The sequence below is a fragment of the Staurois parvus genome, unplaced genomic scaffold (assembly GCF_062004578.1).
Source record: "Staurois parvus isolate SC_StPar_1 unplaced genomic scaffold, SC_StPar_1.0 ptg000066l, whole genome shotgun sequence".
NCBI lineage: Eukaryota > Metazoa > Chordata > Amphibia > Anura > Ranidae > Staurois > Staurois parvus.
The window spans coordinates 11,945,658-11,967,242 of NW_028317862.1; the positions used below are offsets into that span (position 1 = coordinate 11,945,658).

The 21,585-nt window shown below is 41.5% G+C and overlaps 1 protein-coding gene across 6 annotated transcripts in view; it reads right to left on the minus strand.

Moving 5' to 3' along the window:
* DIPK1A (divergent protein kinase domain 1A) overlaps nucleotides 1-21,585 on the minus strand; it is a 199,342-nt gene that overhangs the window by 39,078 nt on the left and 138,679 nt on the right. For 5 of the 6 annotated variants that reach the window (XM_089668948.1, XM_089668951.1, XM_089668950.1 and 2 more), the window contains one exon: nucleotides 12,965-13,099. The exons of the other annotated variant lie outside the window; for it this stretch is intronic. In XM_089668948.1, coding sequence (XP_089525074.1) covers nucleotides 12,965-13,099 — 135 coding nt within the window. The remainder of the gene's footprint in view (nucleotides 1-12,964; nucleotides 13,100-21,585) is intronic. 6 annotated transcript variants of the gene reach the window in all.

The window sequence follows — 21,585 nt, forward strand, 5'->3', positions numbered from 1 at the left end:
ATATATATATATATATACACACACACACACATACAGTGGGGATCGAAAGTTTGGGCACCCCAGCTAAAAATTTGTATTAATGTGCATAAAGAAGCCAAGGAAAAATGGAAAAATCTCCAAAAGGCATCAAATAACAGATTAGACATTCTTATAGTATGTCAACAAAAGTTAGATTTTATTTCCATCATTTACACTTTCAAAATAACAGAAAACAAAAAAATGGCATCTGCAAAAGTTTGGGCACCCTGCAGAGTTAATATCTTGTACTGCCCCCTTTGGCAAGTATCACAGCTTGTAAACGCTTTTTGTAGCCAGCCAAGAGTCTTTCAATTCTTGTTTGAGGTATCTTTGCCCATTCTTCCTTACAAAAGTCTTCCAGTTCTTTGAGATTTCTGGGCTGTCTGTCACACACTGCTCTTTTAAGGTCTATCTATAGATTTTCAATTATGTTGAGGTCAGGAGATTGTGAAGGCCATGGCAAAACCTTCAGTTTACGCCTCTTGATGTAATCCCCCGTGGATTTTGAGGTGTGTTTAGGATCATTATCCATTTGTAGAAGCCATCCTTTCTTTAACTTCAGCTTTTTCACAGATGGCATCAAGTTACCATCCAAAGTTTGCTGAAATTTTATTGAATCCATTTTTCCTTCTACTCGTGAGATGTTCCTTGTGCCACTGGCTGCAACACAACCCCAAAGCATGATTGATCCAACCCCATGCTTAACAGTTGGACAGAGGTTCTTTTCATTAAATTCTGTGCCCCTTCTTCTCCAAACGTACCTTTGCTCAATCCGGCCAAAAAGTTCAATTTTAACCTCATCGGTCCACAGAACTTGTTTCCAAAATGCATCAGGCTTGTCTATATGTTCATTTGCAAAGTTCAAACGATGATTTTTGTGGTGAGGACGTAGAAGAGGTTTTCTTCTGATGACTCCTCCATGAAGACCATATTTGTACAAGTATCTCTTTATAGGGGAATAATGTACCACAACTCCAGTGTCTGCCAGATCTTTCTGGAGGGATCATGCAGTCAAACGTGGGTTTTGAATTGTTTTTCTCACAATCCTGCGAGCTGTTCTGTTTAATATTTTTCTTGGTCTTCCAGATCTTGCTTTAACTTCCACTGTTCCTGATGACTGCCATTTCTTAATTACGTTCCTAACAGAGGATATTGACATCTGAAAACGCTTTGCTATCTTCTTATAGCCTTCTCCAGCTTTGTGAGCGTCAACTATTTTCAGTTTCAGTTTTCTAGACAACTGCTTAGAAGAACCCATGGTGCTGATTGTTGGGGCAAGGTCAGATGAGTCTGGGCATTTAAAACCTTTGAGATTGACATCACCTGGTCTTCCCAGATGATGATTGAGAACAATCCATGACACTGGCAGGTCTCAGCTTTGCAAAGGGGGCAGTGCATGCTATAAATTCTGCAGGGTGCCCAAACTTTTGCAGATGCCATTTTTTTGTTTTCTGTTATTTTGAAAGTGTAAATGATGGAAATAAAATCTAACTTTTGTTGACATATTATAAGAATGTCTAATCTGTAATTTGATGCCTTTTGGAGATTTTTCCATCTTTCCTTGGCTTCTTTATGCACATTAATACAAATTTTTAGCTGGGGTGCCCAAACTTTCGATCCCCACTGTATATATATATATATACATACACACACACACACATACATACATATATTTATTTATTTCAGGTACTTCTATAGTGCCGCCAATTTACACACACACACACACACACACACACACACACACACACACACTACATTCACATCAGTCCCTAACCCTCAAGGTGTGTACAATCATATATATATTATATATATATATATATATATATATATATATATATATATATATATATATATATATATACATACATACATACACACACACGTATATATATATACACACACACGCACACATACCCACAAACATACACAAATATCAGATCTATACACACCTGTAAATGTAAAGCCCCACAGGAATTCCAGTTTCAGTCTCACACAGCAAATTGTTAACATGTTTTGCACTGACGTTACTCAATGTATTGCCTCCTATCACAATGACACTTCTAAACATGCTCCTAATTATACGCCTTAAGAATAATTGGGCTAATTAAAGGCTGTTAAGAGTGAGCACCAAGCTCATATAAAAGCCTTGGGGACAGATTCAGACAGAAATTTGTCACAGATTACAAGGCCCTTATTTTAGTGTCAGGCATCCAGACAACGAATGCTTTGCATGTATTTAAAATGGAAAAGAATGTTTTTTCTACTTTAAAATAAACTTTGGATACTAAAAGGTATATGCTGGGCTGTCTTATCAATTATTACATGAGTAAATAAAATCACAGACACTTGACAGCAACACTGATGTTGCATGAATCAACAGCTATAAAAAATGATTATTATATATTTATGTCCTAGCATTCTGTATAGTTTTAGCCATATATGATTCACATTTCGTCTGTCAGCATCCTAAGGGTACTGAACATGCTACAGCACAGCAATAAAACTAACAAGGTAGTCTATTCAGTGGCCTCACCACCTAATGCAGGTTCAGATTGGCCCATCACTATGATGGGCATTTTTTTTTTTTTTTTAATTTCAAAACCAAAACCTTTGTGTTTGATTTGTGTATCCATGGTTGCAGAAGATTAGTGGAAGTACCTGGGAGGTGCTTGGGTGTGCTAGAGCCCCCAAAAATCACCAGCAGGAATAGCCGTGCAGCAAACAAGCATTTCCACAAGCCTTGCCACCATCAGCCTTCCCTCCCATCTGCTATCACCACCTCCACCAAGATTATAAGTATGCTGCTGCTGATTGCGAGGAGCGGGGGCAGCCAGAGTGACAATGTATTGGAGCAAATGGCCCATCAAAAACAGGGGACATGCTGACCACCAATGTAAGGAGACACACTGTGCACTGGCTGCCAACGTAAGGGGATACACTGACCACCATTGTAAAGGGGCACATTGAACACTGGCCAGTAACCAGGACATTTTTATGGTCATTCCAACCACGTTATACATGAAAATAATGAGAATAATAAAATGAATACAAATACAAAATATGTAAACACAAGTATGATATTTTATACACTACAGGTTCCTGACTATTGCACATACATCCTATACAGTATATACTCTATGTTATACATTACATAGTCCTGATCACTTACTCCATATGCTGTATTTTACCCAACCATGACACTTACACTATATACTAGATAGTCCCTGATCACCACAGTCTTTACACTATATTGTAGGTTATACAGTACTGACCACTGCCCTTCATATGCTGTTATACATTATAAAGCCCTGAACAATTAACGTTATACACTGTTACTCATTACATTGCCCTGTCCACTGCACCTTATATGCTACATCGTCATCGTGGCTCAGCCTGTCAGATGGCTGGAGCTTGCGAACCCAGAAGGAAGACTTGGTGAAGATGAGCGCCTTTACAGTGGTGACAGCGTGCCGCTGGATAGCTTTGTTTTAAGGTAAGTTTTACATAATGCGCTAGCATGCAATGCATACTAGTACATTATGCCATTGCCTTGCAGGAAAGTTTTATTTTTTTTAAACGGTTTGCTACCGCTTTAAAGTGTTACTAAACCCACAACAGTAAAATCAGTCTGTATATGCAGTAAAGCATGCTCGTCATAGTCACTGTGAAACCTAAGGGGTTAATCGGCATTGCGGAAAAAGGCCATTTGATCTTGTTTTCTCTACCCCTCCTCTTGTTCAAATGTCCATCTGATAAGACAGACTGAACCCGTAGCCAAATGCGCATGCTCAGTTTAGTGTGTATTGCTATAGAGGGTTTTTTTTTTTCCTTGGGAGAGTACATGTGATCTGCACAGGGCCAATCAGCTCTGTCCAGAGGTCAGGGGTTTCACATCCTCCTAGAGCAGAAAGAAAACTACTGCTACAAGCTTTAACCAGTGCTCTGCTGAAGTCATAAGACTGCTCTAAGTGCTGATGAGAAAAGGTATTTAGCAGTTTATATTTACTAAAATAATAGCATTTCCATGTTCTGTGTACTGTGGGAGACCAGATATAGTGAATGCAGGGTCCTGGGTTTAGTAATACTTTAAGTCACTGCCACAGATATGTGTGATCTCTCCACACCCAACACTTGACATGGCAGGATGGATGCCACAAGATTGCTTTTTCTTAGTGTGTCACAATCCTTTAAACACCACTGTGATATAGTCAGAGTCTGCATTTAACCTTTTCTAGATAAACAGCAATGGCAGAGAGGAGTCAGGGACTTATCTGTGATCTGTGGAATAACCCCACTACTACCTGTGGCTCCTGACGCTCAAGTGCGGGCAGGCTGTTAGGGCTCAGGACTGTATTCTCAGAAGATTAATATGCCCTCCACAGCGAAGAGAAAAGTAGTTTCTTCTGAGGTGGAGAAAGGAAAGTGATCTGGAAAAGCTTGTGGTGTGCATGAGACAAAGTGCCTGACTGCCTGTTTACTTTTCAGCATGTGACAGTTGTTTTAGAAGGATCTCTGGCTTCCCTATGGACCTTAACTTACTATACTTATACTACCCAACTGACACATATGATTGCTGTTAACAGTGCTTGGGGTTATATACTTGGTGATATTGTGGGGTTATTGTGTTGGGGGTCAGTGTTTGCCCTGACTTTCCTAGGGATTACCCTTGATAGTCCTGATAGATGTTGAGGTTATTTTCTGGAGTTGATCATTGTTGGCTCTGACACATACTGGGGATTACCACTGCTGGCACTGACATCAACACTGGAGATTATTATTGCTTCAATTAACACCAAAAACAGGGCTTCCACTTCAAAATCTCTTCGGTGTACTCCCTGGCCCTATTTTATCAAAACAAATCAGAACGAAGGGAAAAAGGTGGCATGCTGCAAGCAATACACCATAAAGCAACACCCACTCTACAGATCACATACAATTTTGGCTATGCCCACAAGCCAGTGGCCATACTTTTACACTATATCCCTTCAAGGCAGGTGACCCACATAGCACACTGCATTTCTCTTCTCAATCCCTTCAAGGTGTAACTTCTAATTCTTTTCAAATCTTTGCAATTATGGTTCATTTTAAAGTCCACTACCACCAATTATAGAATTGATTTTGGCACTTGCCAACCAAAGTAAGGGACACAAAATTATATACTTCTGACCCACTGCTCTGTGAGCTACAATGTGCCTAAAAGGGGCTTCAGTTTGTGTTCTTATTACATCATGAACGGTTTCTATATTTAAAAAATTGCATCTTTTATTTTTTGACTAAGCATTTTCATTATTATTTAATCTTTTATTGTAGCATGGGATTCAGCGTTGGAGAGCTGGAACCCCCCTTTATCTGCCCTGCACCCCTCAAAAAAATTCTCTGAAAGCACCTTGGAAGAAGACCTACAGTTTTGTGCAGCCACCAATAATACAGTATTGGAACCCAGCCTATATCCTTAGGGATAATGTACTTAATGGTTTACAACTATCCAGTTCTAATTCCTTTTGGGGAATTCCAGACTACAATGAATGTGTCACAGTCAAGATGGAAGGATTAAAATCACATGGTTATGGTGACATCACTGCAAGTTCCATTTCTTCATGCTATAACTTGGAAGACGAGCAGTTCACCTAACATCACCTAAAAAGACCCAGTTTAAATGACATCTAGTGGCAGCAGGCCAGTATAATGGGACATCACTGTACAACTTCCAACTAGCTAATCTGGTTATCTGAGGACATTGAATGTGTCTTCTGTTTAAATCTGGGTGTAACAAATACTAAATACCATAAACATTTAAGGACAGCCTTAGCAATTCATTGTAAAGGTAATTTATTTTCTTTATTACAGGTACTTATATAGTAGTATATGTGGGATAAACTGTTGATCAGCAACCTACATATTGTTTTCAAATGTATTGCTATTCAGATACTATATAGTTCATGCACAATATTCTCCAGGAAAGAGTTGTATAAACAAATAAAACTAGACTGTGTAATAAAGATATAAGAGCTGGACTGCATATTTATAGGAGGTTTTGCATGACCTGAGGCCACTGCTTATGGCAACGTTCAGTAGGAAGCGGTTATCCTGTCATTCATGTGATTTTCCCTTTATACTTGATACAGAGATCTTAAGTAAAAGCCATTTCAAAAATATACCTTACAGCAGCAACAAGGCCTTGACACACACATCTGCAGTTTCCAAGACTTGTATTTCAAATAATAATTACACTAATTACAAAAGTTAAAAAATCTTTTCTGAGCTGCACTTTTCAACTAAGAGAGAGCAATTCAGGGGAACCATACAGCTTCACACAAATCCATCGATGGAAACCAAGAAGCCATTTATTCTGAATATAACAAAACAGTCATTTAAAAAAGAAAGGTGTCTTATACAGCAGATGGGAATGGAGTTTAATGAGTAGATTGATTCTGGTTACTCTTGTTGTCAGTCTCGAAAGTCTTTGTATGGTCTTTGCAGAAGCCTTGGATGTAGAAAATGTCCAGAAGGCCCAGCTACAACGCTGTGGTAAACCAAGAGAATAAAGCAATTTGACAATGAATGAATATTTTCATAATCAATTAGTTGGCCGATTCATTTCTTGGTCAAGCTTTTGGACATTTTTCACAGGTAAATGCTGCTGTCTCATCTCCACCTTAAACTGTCTTACTGCTATACACTGCCTTTCTGCAAAACTCAGGATAATTAATCTATATCTTTTTGTCTGTTTATGTTGATTGATTCCCACCTCCTTTTTGCCTCTCTGTAATCAGAGAATCAATCATCTTTTATGACCCTGGCCTGTGTATGTGGCTGGTCTGGCTTTGATCAATCTCCCCCCCAACTCCTGTGTTCCTTATCAGTTCCTAATTGGGGCAGAGAAGCATTGCTCATTTGATCATCTCCCTATACATTTAGACCAGCTTATGGGGGAGGTCACAGATGGGGGTAGGGGGGTGTACAGTCACAGACAGGGGTATTGTCCTGCAGTGCATTTTCTGCTGGAGTGCAAAACAGCAGTTGAACACAGCTGCAGTTCAGTTTTGGGCATCAAGTCACAAAAAGAACATTGGAGAACTGGAGAAAGTACAGAGAAGGGCAACCAAACTGATATGAGGCACGGAGGAGCTCAGCTATGAGGAAAGATTAGAGGAACTGAATTTATTCTCTTGAGAAGAGGAGATTAAGGGGGGATATGATCAACATGTATAAATACATCAGTGGTTCATATAGTGAACTCGGTGTAGAGCTATTCACCCTGAGGTCATCACAGTGGACAAGGGGGCACTTAAAGTCTGGAGGAAAAGAAATTTAATCTCCAAACACGGAAAGGTTTCTTCACAGTGAGAGCTGTGAAAATGCGAGAGCTGGTTCTGGCCAGATCAGTGGATTGCTTTAAAAAAGGCCTGGATACACAGAATATAACTGGATACTAATATTTGTAGGTAAAGTTGATCCATGGAGTATCTGATTGCCTCTTGGGGGATCAGGAAGGAATTTTTTTTTCTACAGGAGCAAGTTGAATCATGCTTTGCTGGGTTTTTTTGCATTCCTCTGGATCAACTGTGTGTGTGTAGGATTATAACTTTTTTTTTTAATGGTTGAACTGGATGAACTTTTGTCTTTTTTCAGCCAGGCCAACTACTGTAACTATGTAATTTTGGATGGACTGCAAGCAAAACGCCCTGGGAAAACTCTCCCACAAGTCTGATTCCCACTCCATCTATCTTTTAATATGCCACTCTACTCCTCTTTTTCCTATTACTATCCTCTGTTCTCAAAATCTCATTTCTTTACCCCCTGCTCCACCCCAAAGCTTCTACATATTCTTACTTCTACCATCTCCCTACTACTGCTCTCATCACCTCCTGCTAATACTTAACTCACCTGCTGACCCAAACACAGAACAGGAAGGCATGTGCACTTGTATACATCCCGCTCCCATCTTACTTTCCTCACCCTCCTTCTCCTACCCTCTGGGGATATCTCTCCAAACCCTGGTTCTCCAGTATCTCACCCCCACACCAGGCTTCCTCCTTCCTCCAGGAATAGCCACAATCAACTCAATTTAATCTCAACCCCCATGCTCCTAAAAACCACCCTCCCTTTTTTATGTGCACTCTGGAATGCCTGCTCTCTCTGTAATAAGCTCACCTCTGTCCATGACCTTTTTGTCTCCCACTCCCTTAACCTACTAGCAATTACAGAAACCTGGCCAAGCATCAGATTCTGCTTCTCCTGCAGCACTTTCCTATGGAGGCGTTCACTGGACTTACTCACCCCGACCCAGTGGCCGGAAGTAGGTGGAGTTGGTTTGTTTCTATCCCCACTGAGCACCTTTCAAGTCCTCCCTACCCCTCCCTCTCTATCTTCCTGTTCTTTTGAGACTCACTGCATTCGACTGTTTTCTCCTATTTCTCTGAGGATTGCAGTGATCTATCCGCCTCCTGGACCGGAGTGGCGTTTTCTTGATGACTTCTATGCTTGGCTATCCTACCTTCTCTCCTCTGAAATACCCACTATCATTCTTGAAGATTTTAACATCCCCATTATTGTGAACAACACAGCTACATCCCAGTTCACCCTAACCTCCTCTTTTGCCTTAACACAATGGACACAGTCCTCCACTCACTTTGATGGGAATACATTAGACCTTGTTTTCTCCCATCTTTGCACTCCCTACAACCTCACAAACACCCCCTTTCCTCTCTCTGATCACAATCTCATCACCTTCACAGTGTCCTCATCTTCAAACACCTATCCATCCAAGCTGCAAACAATTACCTGCAGAAACCTTCACAACATTTAACCCCTTTTCTTTTCCACTCTGCAACTGACCGCCTCTATGACAGAATATCTCCCCTTTCCTGCCCTTACCTGGTTCTTTCTACAACAGTTCGCTTTCATCCATGCTAGACTCTCTTGCACCTCTAACTACAATAAGTATCAGGGCCTGACCATTATAACCGTGGCAGACTGATGACACCAGAAATCTTAAGAGACATAGTTGTGTACTGAAGTGACTGTGGCGTAAAATCAAATCCAAGCAAGAATTCACCCTATATAAATCTGCTTTCTTAAAATACAATTCCTCCCTCCATGCTGCCAAACAAGCCTACTTTGTCATTCTTGCCATCCAGTCCTCGTGGTCTTTTCTCTACTTTTAACGCTCTACTTTCTCCACCTCCACCCAGTAACTCACTCACTGCTTATGAGATTGTCTATCATTTCAAAAACAAGGATTGATGCAATTCATAGGGGCATCTCCACTACACAGACATCTATCTCACTTAGCATACCTTATACTAAACCTCCCTCAACACTTTCCTCTTTTGACCTTGCTACTACTGAAGAGGTCACTAAAGTTTTCTCAGAAGCCCGCCTCACTACCTGCCCCCTGGATCCTGTCCCCTCACAACTACTATGGTCACCCTCTTCTTCTATCCTATGCTCCCTTACTCACTTCTTCAATCTCTCCCTCTCTACTGGCACCTTCCCCTCTAAAGCATGCACAGATCACTCCCATACTTTAAAAGCCCTCACTGGACCCCACCAACCTAAACAACTTAAGACTTATCTCCCTGCTCCCGTTTATCTAAAAACACTCAGTCTACAATCGCCTGTGCGCCTGCCTCACTGACAAGAACATTCTTGACCCTTTAAAGTTTGGCTTTCGCTCACTACACTCCACTGAAACTGCCCTACCAAAACTCAGTAGTGATTTACTAACTACAAAAACCAATGGACGCTACTCCATACTCTTACTACTTTACCTCTCTGTGGCTTTTGATACTGTTGACCATCCCCTCCTCCTCCACTCTTGGCCTCAGACTCTGCTCTCTCCTGGCTCTCCACCTACCTATCGCAGCGCTCCTTCAGCGTTACCTATAACTCTGTCTCCTCCACTCCACTTTCTGTAGGGGTCCCTCAAGCTTCTGTCCTTGGACCCCTTCTCTTCTCCATCTACACCTCCTCCCTTGGTCATTTGATAAACTCCTATGGCTTTAAGTACCATCTCTATGCTGATTACACACAAATCTATCTTTCTACTCCTCACCTCACCCCTTCAGTCTCCTCTCGCATTACTAACCTACTAAGTGACATATCAGCATGGATGTCACTCCACTTCCTCAAACTAAATCTTTCTGAAATGGATCTCATACTATTCCCTCCAGCCCGTGCCCCCCTCCCCTGACTTGTCCATCAACATCAATAATACAACCATTAGTCCCTCCCCTTATTCACTCCCTTGTTATCTCTCGCCTTGACTATTGTAACTCCCTCCTCGTTGGCCTACCTAATTGCAGGCTATCCTCTCTTCAGTATATCATGAATGCTGCTGCCAGACTCATCCACCTTAGCAACCATTCCATATCTGCCATCCCTCTCTGCCAATCCCTCCACTGGCATCCCATTACCCAACAAATATAATTCAAAACATGAACAATAACATATAAAGCCATTTATAACTCTGCCCCAAATTACATCACCAATCTTGCCTCCAAATATCACCCAAACCGTCCTGTCTGCTCCCCCACGACATCCTGCTCTCTAGCTCCTTTGTTTCCTCCTCCCATGCTCGTCTCCAGGACCTCTCCAGAGCCTCCCCCCATCCTCTGGAACTCTCTACTCCAATCTATCCAACTATCGCCTACTCTGCCCATTTTTAGGTGATCTCTGAAAACCTCTCTCTTTGGGGAAGCCTATCTGGCCTTCAACGAATAACCGAATCTCTTATTTCTCCCATCAGTTCATCCCCCACAGTTATTACCTTTTCTACCACCAACCCCTCCCTCTTTGATTGTAAGCTCCAAGGAGCAGGGCCCTCCTAACCCTCTTGTATTGAACTGTATCATTGCTGTATTGTCTCCCTTTTATTGTAAAGCGCTGAGCAAAATGTTGGTGCTATATAAATCTTGTATAATAATAATAATAATAAATCGACTAATTGGATAAAAAAAATGAAGTTAATTTGTAAAGTTTAAAAGAGATATGCTTGAATATCTATATGCAGTGGTAAATATAAATGGTCAGCTATATGGTTAGGGAACAAAATATCCAATTCACTTTCAGATTAACAAGATATACAGTATATACATGTAGAGGTTGAATCTGGTACATATCATTAGACTCAAAGATCAAAATCTTTATTAACCACTTGCCCTCCTGAGGATTTACCCCACTTCGTGAACAGGCCATTTTTTGTGTCACGGTGCTGCGTCATGCAATGCTGCACCTAAATGAAATTTACGTCCTTTTTTTCTCCACAAATTGAGCTGTTGGTGGTATTTGATCGCATGTGCGTTTTTAATTTTTTGCGCTATAAAAAAAATGGCTGACAATTTTGAGGGAAAAAAAAAAAAGATTTTGCTATTAAACATGTCCAGTAAAAAAATTTTAAAAATCTAAATACATTTAGGCTAAAATGTATTCTACTACATGTCTTTGCTAAGAAAAAAATCCCAATACATGTAAATTAAAGTTTACGTGAAAGGTATAGCATTTACAAATGGCAGTATATATACTGGGATTTTTAATTTTTTTAATTTTTTTTGTTTTTACTAGTAACGGCGGCAATCAGCGACTTATAGCGCGACTGTGGCAGGCATTCTGACACTAGGGGGAACTGACTTGGTGTCTAAAAAAAAAGTACTGACACTGTACTAATGCCACTGGGCAGAAAGGGGTTAACATAACGGGTGATCAAAAAATTAACTGTGAGCTGGGTGTGTTTTACTATGGGGTGGTGTCTGTGTGCTTCACTGTAAGCACACTGCTTTGGATGGCTGTGCTGTGCACAGCCATCCAAAGCAGTGTGCCTGAGCTGACAGGGAAGAGAACTTTTAGTAAACAAAACAGTTCTCCTCCCTGTTGGAGATCTTTGGTAATCACCGGCCGGGAGCTGGTGATTGAGAGCCGCGGTCGCGATGGATACAGTGTGGATCGGCCCTGCATCCTGCTCCCTCCGCACAGGGTGGGATTGACAGCAGCAGGTGCCAATGGCTCCCGCTGCTGCATCTGAGTCCTGTGAATAGAGGGAGAGAAAGGAGCGCTGAATCAAGATCGGGGTCAGGTAAGTGTACGGGGGGCAAAGCTGATCAAAGAAGGTTGTTTACCTTAGTGCATAGAATACATTAAAATCACTTATTTCTCCAACTAATCGGCTGACCAGGTAATCGATAATTAAAATAGTTGACAACTATTTCTGTTCTAGATTATATTTGATCATGTTGATTAGTTTTTTCAGCCCTAAATGCAATTGGTTAAAGGTGTGCACATGTCTGTCTCATCTCAAGAGAGGATACAATTGTTTGCAGTTGGTTTCTCAAGGGCTGGGACATATCAGACCAGGCAAATTACGTGGCTTTTTGTGCCTACTGCAATACTTACCAATGTCAATCAGAAGAATGGGGATGGGTGTGTTTGGGATAACCTTGCTTCTTTGCCTAGGGCACCATTTGCCCTATAATCCCTCTCTGAGGCCTTTTCATAGTTGCCAGTTACTGTGGTGGATAACCTGCAAGCTATGCCTGAGGAACTGATGCAATGGAATAGACCAAGAGGTAAAAAAGAGAAGCTGCAGGCAGACACTGCAGTCTATGTAGAGGTACAAGTGGCACAGCAACCAAGCAGTTTTGTGTAAGTAGCAGGGAAACTGCTACAACTTCAGACTTCGAGCTGCCGGATATGTTTGAGACTCACAACAATAAAAGGCAGTAGGAAATCACTCTAATGTATACTTTCAAAAGGTAATATTGTTTTTTATTCCTGACACACCTTTGACACATCTCCCAGGTAGATAGAGCTCAGTTTTATTTCAAGAGGCAGTAGGCAATCACATTATACAGACACATGGCCCTTAGGAGTCATACAAACACCATCTTCATTACTAACATCAGTGATACAAATACCATCAAAATTATTTCGGTTATGTGAAAATACTTACAATGTTAGCTTTGCACTCATGTCCCCTGCAGAGCTCTGTGTACGAGTTGTAACGTACATATATGACCCAACTGCTTATGAACACTGCCAGCCATGAGAAAAAGAGGTATTTAATCCGCATATAAGACAAGCGAGCCTGCAAACGCACAGAAGGCTTTGGTTACAATAGTTACAAAGATATAATTTAAATAAAGTAACAACATGTTCAAGTTGTAACCCTTTAATAAGGAAATACATGAATAGCCTTTTTCTAAAATTAAAATAAAGGCCCATTCACACTGCTCGCACACTGAATGTACAGTATAAACAAAAAAACATACAATTTTCTATTTGACTGGTGTTCAATTAAAAATAAATAGCGTTACTGTAGATAAAAAGTGTACATTTTATTCTGTAATCTGTCCTGTTTAAAATAACACTAAAATTACGATTCTGGTACAAAGCATTTGAAAGTTATTTACAGTTAAAATAAAGTTGTTTTTTCCCAACGTTGCACTTTTTTTTTTAATTAAATGTGACATTAAAAAAAGTTAAACAAAACAATTTAAAGAAAAAAAAAATTAAAAAAACTAATGGTTAAGGGCCGGTTCACACCATGCCCGACGCTGAATGGGCTCAAATCGCACCATGCGAAAAGTAGTACATGCGCTACTTTTTAAAGTGCACTGTAATTGGAAGGCATGTTACAAAAGTACCATGCAGTCCAGTGCGGGCAGGTGTGGGCAAACGCAACCTGCGTTTGGTTTGTCGGTAACATTTTACTAACACCCACTGCAGATTGCAAAAGCAATGTGTTTTGTATGCGGCTTGAATCACACAGAAATAGCAGGAAAATAGTTGGAGAGTAGCAGATCAAAGAGTTAATTAGGGCTGATTAGGGTAAACTAAAGCCGTAGAATTTTGTTAGAATTTTTTTCCTTTTACAATGTTTGTTTAATTTTCTATTTGTTAGTGGGTTTTGGTCGGGAAATTACATGCATTTCAAAAATTGAATATTAAAAACAAACAAAATTTTGAAGTATTTTTGAATTACATGCGTCCAGTGATTAAATGTACAAAACAATATTTGCATGAAAATTCTTTTGAAATACTACTTGTGTATAGCCATTTTAAAGGTTAATAAGGGGTTAAACAAATACTATATATATATATATAAAACACAAACTACCTTTTTTTGCTTCTTCGATTACTTTAAGACCAAGTTCACACTTAAATCGTTAGTAAATCACATAAAAAAACAAAAACAAAAAACATTCCCTGCAAGGCAATGGCATAATGTGGTAGTATGCAGCGCATACTAGCAAATTATGTGAAACATACCTTAAAACGAAGCCCTCCAGCAGTGCGTTATCACCGCTGTAAAGGCTACCTGTCTGATTGGCTGAACCTCGATGACGTCACTCCTGTGAATGGGAGTCACGGGCCATGGCACACAGTTCTGAAGGAACAGCACGGGTATGTCGTTCCTTCAGAGTGCATGCGCCGCACCAACTAATAAAAAAACTGAGCATCTCCTACACGGTGCACGTTTAGGAAATACTCTTTTTATTATAAGCTTACCTGTAGGTAAAAAGTAACAAAATGGGTTTACTACCACTCTAACGCATCAAAAAAATGCACCCCTTTTAGGGAGCAGACACACCCCAAACAGCTGTTGTGTAAACAGGACCTAACAGATATAATCTGCAGATCAAAGTTCATCCCTTTGAGCTGCAGAAGAATGAAAGAGTAGATAAAAAAGTAACAATGTTGGCATAGTAAAGTGCTATGGACTTGTTCACACTAGTTGAGTGGCAGTAAAACCCTGCAGTTCAGCCTCATTTTTACCCCAACTGTTCCCCCTCTTTAGTTGCAAAGACAGTGACTGAGGGTGTACACATGCCATGACCCACCAAACCCAACTCATTCAAGTGAACGGGGCATCTCCACAAGCACCCAACAACTACATGGAATGCACACGGTTGTGGCGCGCTAGTGTGGGGTTCAATGAATTAAGCAGGCGGTCAGTAGAAGGTACAATGCTTCCTCACCATCTGATAAACACTCTCTGAAGAATGATCTGAATGTGGATCGCTCTTCAGAGATCAAAGCATATGTGAATGAGCCCTCAGTTTATATGTTTCTTTCTGTGTCCTGTTGGGGATAATTCCCTCCACTTCCTGTCCCAGGGATGCAAGTAGAAGGAAGAGGAATTCCCCTCTTAAAAAGTAGATACTGAAACAACTGTCCCTTTACTCCTGTTCTGGTGACAACTCAAAATGTTGTCTCTCAGTGATCATGTGCACTAGGATGAATTTACTTAGCAGAGACAGAGACAGCGATAATAACCTAACAGAGGTTTTCATCTTGTCTATCCAAAGCTAAAGTATTGACAATCTATGGATACTTTAAAGTGTTACTAAACCAACAATAATAAAATCAGTCTGCATATGCAGTAAAGCATTCTTGTTGTACTCACTGTAGAACCCAAGGGGTTAATCCTCTGCATTGTGGAAATAGGCCATTTGATCCTGTTTTCTCTGCCCCTCCTCTTGTTCAAATGTCCACCTGATAAAACAGACTGAACCCGTAGCCACATGCTCAGTTTAGTGTGTATTGCTAGAGAGGTTTATTATTTTTGGGAGAGTGTATGTGATCAGCTCAGGGCCAATCAGCACTGTCCAGACAGAGGGTCAGGGGTTTTGCATCCTCCTAGAGCAGAAAGAAAAAACTCCTTCTACAAGCTTTAACCAGTGCTCTGCTGAAGTCACATGACTGCTCTAACTGCTGATGAGAAAAGGTATTTAGCAGTTTATATTTACTAAAATAATTGCATTTACATTTTGTGTGTACTGTGGGAGACCAGATGGAGTGAATGCAGGGTCCTGGGTTTAGTAACATTTTAAATTCTGCAAGGCAACACTTTACATGCATTTGGAAGCTGGCGGCATATTGCGGTAATGAAAGTAATAGGCAATCAGATAAATGTGACAAAACTTTTCCTTGGGTCAAACCACTTAACTCCTGGCTTTTACTGTTTATTCGTCTGTCAGTTTTTGGGATGCCATGAACCCTCTGTTGCATGTTAAAAAAAATGTAATCTGCGTGAAACAGCTGCAGCTGGTCATAAATGACGACCAAGATCATCCGAGTTATGAAGGAAAGTCTGGAGTGTGTCAGTGTACACAGAAGACACAGTGGAGAAACGTGGTATGTGGAGACAAAGTAGAGTGAGCTGTCTCCACAAAGGCCAGCTAGCAGGGAGAGGCTGTTTAGAACCTAGCCAGCTAGCTACTTGATGAACTGCAGATGATGTAACAAGCCAGACTATTTAATGAGGAACATTAAGCCAACAAAAGGATGAAGAAACTACGGGGAAGACAAAGGTTATGTTCTTAAAGCGGAACTACACTGCATCTGTAGACCACAAACCAAAAATGATTTTTAATTCTTTTTTAATATTTAAAGCAAACTCATTTATCCATCCATGTCTCCTTGATTTATTTTGCCAAGAAATTACTTTGAAAAACATCCCCTAGCATTTCTGGCTGTTGGCATCATGGTTGGGGCCAGGGGCGGACTGACAACTCATGGGGCCCCCGGGCAATAGGGGATCATGGGGCTCCTGTGTCCTTGCCCAAACTCAAAAAAGCCTATGAAAAAGGTACCAGGGGCATCTCATGGGGCCCCCTACTGACCCCAGGCCCTCAGGCAGTGCCGAGTTTACAAATGGTCAGTCCGCCCCTGGTTGAGGCAGAGGATTCATGTAGTTGTTACTGTATTTTCCAGCGTATAAGACAACTTTTTATACTTAAAAACAAACCCCAAAAATCAGGGGTCATCTTATACGCGGGGTATACAATGTGAACCTTTAGTTCGTTTGGGCCAAGCTGGCTCAAAACAAACATCCCTAATTTGTCAGCCCGCTGCATGTGCGGTAATACTGTATGGGCGGCAGCTTCGGCTATATACAGTATACCGCGCTGAGCCAATCACGGCAATCGATGTATTCTATTAATGAATACAGGGCCTGCTCGGATTGGCTGAGGTTGTGACATCATCAGCCCACCTCTCTGACTCAGCCAATCCGAGCAGGCTCTGTATTCATTAATAGAATACATTGCTCGCCGTGATTGGTTCAGTGCGGTATACTGTATGTAGCCAAAGCTACCGTACATACAGTATTACTGCACATCCAGCGGGCTGACAGATTACTGTAGGGACGTTCATTTTGAGCCAGCTTGGCTCAGCGCGGTATACTGTATGTAGTGGAAGCTACCATACATACAGTATTACTACACATCCAGCGGGCTGACAGATTAGGCACGTTCGTTTAGAGCCAGCTTGGCTCAGCGCGGTATACTGTATTCCAACAACAAACAAAATGAAACCAGCGCTCAAGTCCTCATGCAGACTAAAGGATATTTAGAATGCCGAACGAAGAGGTGCTGCCCTTCAAAGATGGGGAAATCTGGATACTGGTAGACAAAAGCAGACAAGGGCGCACTCTCATCGTGCATTACCATGGTACACCACATATTTATTGTGTAAAAAAAAAAATATATATATAGATATATACTCACAAAGAAAAAGGAAATAAAAGCAGGATGAGTGGTCCGCAATAGCAGTCAATGCAATACTGTGCCCTTAATAGGGATAAGCTGACGCGTTTCGGGAAACGAACCCCCTTCTGCTCTGTACCACAGTAATGCACGATGAGAGTGCGCTCTTGTCTGCTTTTGTCTACCAGCGGTATACTGTATATTTACTATATGCAGCCGAAGCTACCGTAGATACAGTATTACCGCACATACAGCGGGCTGACAGATTAGGGATGTTTGTTTTGAGCCAGATTGGCTCAGTGCAGTATACTGTATATATACTGTATGGAGCCGAAGCTACCATAGATACAGTATTACCGCACATCCAGCGGGCTGACAGATTAGGGATGTTCGTTTTGAGCCAGCTTGGCTCAGCGCAGTATACTGTATATATACTATATGCAGCCGAAGCTATCATAGATACAGTATTATCGCACATCCAGCAGGTTGACAGATTAGTGGGTGTATATTTAATCAAATCTGATGTCTATTCAAATATGATGTTTTTAAATGGCGTTACCTTGGAAGGGGGGTAGTCTTATACGGCGAGTATAGCCCAAAACCTGTGTTTTAACTGGAAAATTAGGGGGTCGTCTTATACACCCAGTCGCTTTATATGCCGGCAAATACGGTACTTCCTGGAATCCATTTGCATTCAGCCCAGGCATGCAGAAAGGTGGGTGTGCTTAGCTGGGAAAACCCATCCTTCTCTCCTGAAGACTCCTGGGATGTATGACATCATTTTCCTAGGCCAGGGGTGGGCAAATGTGGCCCTCCAGCTGTTGTAGAACTACAAGTCCCATGAGGCATTGCAAAACTGACAGTTACAAGCATGAATCTCAAAGGCATGCCATCAGTGGCAAGGAGTTCAGAACTACAATCTGCCACAATGACAGCTGTTACTTGTAGTTCATTCATTCACAAGACTCAAATGAATGACACAGATGTAGGGGTGACGGCCCCACACAGCCACGCTGCTTTCAAATTGTGACGGCGGGCACGGGGAGAGAATCCCGCACCTGCTATCACAATGAGGGGAGGGGATCGGCAGTGTGGTTGGAGGTTGCCACAGAGGTTACATGTTACACCCTAAATATATTCAGAAACATTAGCTTATTCTTTAAAGTTCTTCATGTGCTTGCTTGGGCTTAGCAAACTTAGTTAAACCATTAAATTCACAGATAAAATATACAAGGACAGCTCTTTTACCAGTCAAAGGATGTGTATGTCTGACCATCCATTCTACAGAGCTGCACGGCACTGTCATACTGCACATCCCTGTTTGGCAGGGTGAAAGACCTGATTTGTTTGCCTTTTCCACTAAGTAATACTTACAGGTCTTGTCATTCCCCCAGCTTTTGATTGGGCAGTGAAAGGAAAAGCAGCATATGGACAAACGTATGTATGTCAGTTCTCTCTCTTCTCTAATCAGCATGCCCCTTCTTAACACATGTGTTCTGCATCACAGCTGATTGACTCCTTGTGCGGCTTCTCTCTCCCTGTCTAAGCTCTGTTGTACGACTTCAAGAGGAGTTCAGCTTTAACGCATTCCCCTTTCTTCCCACAATCCACCAAAAATATGCTTTCATAGAGAAGGGCAGGGTTAGAACATTTATAAAATTTTTCGCTGTCTTTGTGCGATGTCTCTCTGTTGTGTCAGGGCTCATGTACACTGCAGCTCCTAAACGGATATTCAGGAGCTGTTCAGAGTTTTTTTTTCAGAAGCCCCTGAACTCTCCCTAATGTTTTCCTATGTGTCCATGTACACATAGTCGTTTACAGGCCAGTTGAGTTTACAGTTGTTTTTTTGAACACACCACACTTGCGTTCAGCAGTAGATTTTACCGGCGTTTCGAACGCCAAATGCTTGTAAACGCGGTTAACTGCGTTTATAAGTGTTTGTGTTTTAGAAGCGTTTTTCTAACTGTACCATGTCCAGATGCTGTCCAGAGCCTTTTTTCATCATCAGAAATGCATGCAAAGCACTTTCCATGTATTCAAATGGACCTAGTACACCAGCGCAGTCAGTTCCAGGCTTCGCGTGAAGGAAAAAATGGTAGAACGTGCTGCATTATGCTCATGATGGGATCCATAGTGAATACAACCAGAAAAGACAGGTCATCTCAACACATACTGCTCTCTCTGCTTCTGCTCTCTCTATTCCTCTCAAAATGTCTGAAATACAGTTCCAAGAAAAAGTATGTGAACCCCTAGGGATTACGTGGAGTTTGGGCATAAAATGTGCTCTGAACGTCATAACAGTAGAACACAGTCTGCTGAACATAATACTACACAAACATTAGATGTTGCCATGGTTTAATTGCACATAACATGTAAACATTCGCAGTGCAGGGAGGAAAAAGTATGTGAGGCCCTAGCTTAATGACTTCTCCCAGAGCTAATTGGAGCCAGGAGTGAGCCAACCTTGACTCCAATCAGTGTGATGATATTGGCTGTGTTGCTGACAGCTGTCCTGCCCTTAAAAAACACACACCTCTTTTGGGTTTACTGGTTTCAAGAAGCACTGTCTGATGTGAACCATGCCTCGCAGAAAAGAGCTCTCAGAAGACCTACGATCAAGAATTGTTGACTTGCATGAAGCTGGAAAGGGTTACAAAAGTATCTCCAAAAGCCTTGATGTTCATGTGTCCACGGTAAGACAGACTGTCTAAAAATGGAGAAAGTTTAGCACTGTTGCTACTCTCCCTAGGCGTGGTCGTCCTGTAAAAATGACTGCAAGAGCACAGTGCAGAATGCTGCATGAGGTAAAGAAGAATCCCAGAGTGTCAGCTAAAGACCTACAGAAATCTCTGGCACATGCTAACATTTTTGTTGACACATCTACAATAAGGAAAACATTAAACAAGAATGGAGTACATGGGAGGACACCACGGAGGAAGCCATTGCTGCCCAAAAAGAATATTGCAGCACGTTTGAAGTTTGCAAAAGAGCACCTGGATGTTCCACAGCACTACTGGCAAAATATACTGTGGACAGATGAAACCAAGATTGAGTTGTTTGGGAAGAACACACAACACTATGTGTGGAAAAAAAAAAAGGCACAGCACACCAACATCAAAACCTCATCCCCACTGTAAAACATGGCGGAGGGAGCATCAGGGTTTGGGGCTGCTTTGCTGCCTCAGGGCCTGGACGGATTGTTGTCATTGATGGGAAAATGAATTCCAGAGTTTATCAAGACATTTTGCAGGAAAACGTACGACCATCTGTCCGCCAACTGAAGCTCTGCAGAGGATGGGTGATGCAACAGGACAATGACCCAAAGCAAACAAGTAATTCAACAAAACAATGGCTGCAACAGCACAGAATACGCCTTCTGGAGTGGCCCAGTCAGAGTCCTGACCTCAACCCGTTTGAAATGCTGTGGCATGACCTTAAGAGAGCGATTCACACCAGACATCCCAAGAATATTGCTACACTGAAACAGTTTTGTGAAGAGGAGTGGTCCAAAATTACTCCAGATCGTTGTGCAGGTCTGATCTGAAACTACAGGAAACGTTTGGTTGAGGTTATTGCTGCCAAAGGAGGGTCAACCAGTTATTAAGTCCAAGGTTCACATTTTTTGCCTCCCTGCACTGTGAATGTTTACATGTTATGTGCAATTAAACCATGGCAACATCTAATGTTTGTGTAGTATTATGTTCAGCAGACTGTGTTCTTCTATTGTTGTGACTTAGATGACGTTCAGAGCACATTTTATGCCCAATTCATGCAAAACTCCACGTAATCCCAAGGGGTTCACATACTTTTTCTTGCAACTGTATATCAACCATCTATATTTAGTGATGACAGCTGTTCTTGTTCTCATCACTCCTGTATAACATGCTTGTCAACACTTTAGTGGTCATGTTTTCCCATAACCACAACTTTCTATCAAGCTACCCACATACCAGCTGGAAGTGTGCCAGGCGGATGCCGGTCACCAAGATAAAAAAGCAGTACACCAGTAGAGCAGACCATCAATTGTGACATGTTGCTTCTTCTGCTTTCCTCTTACTTGCCACGGTCAGCTTGCAAACCA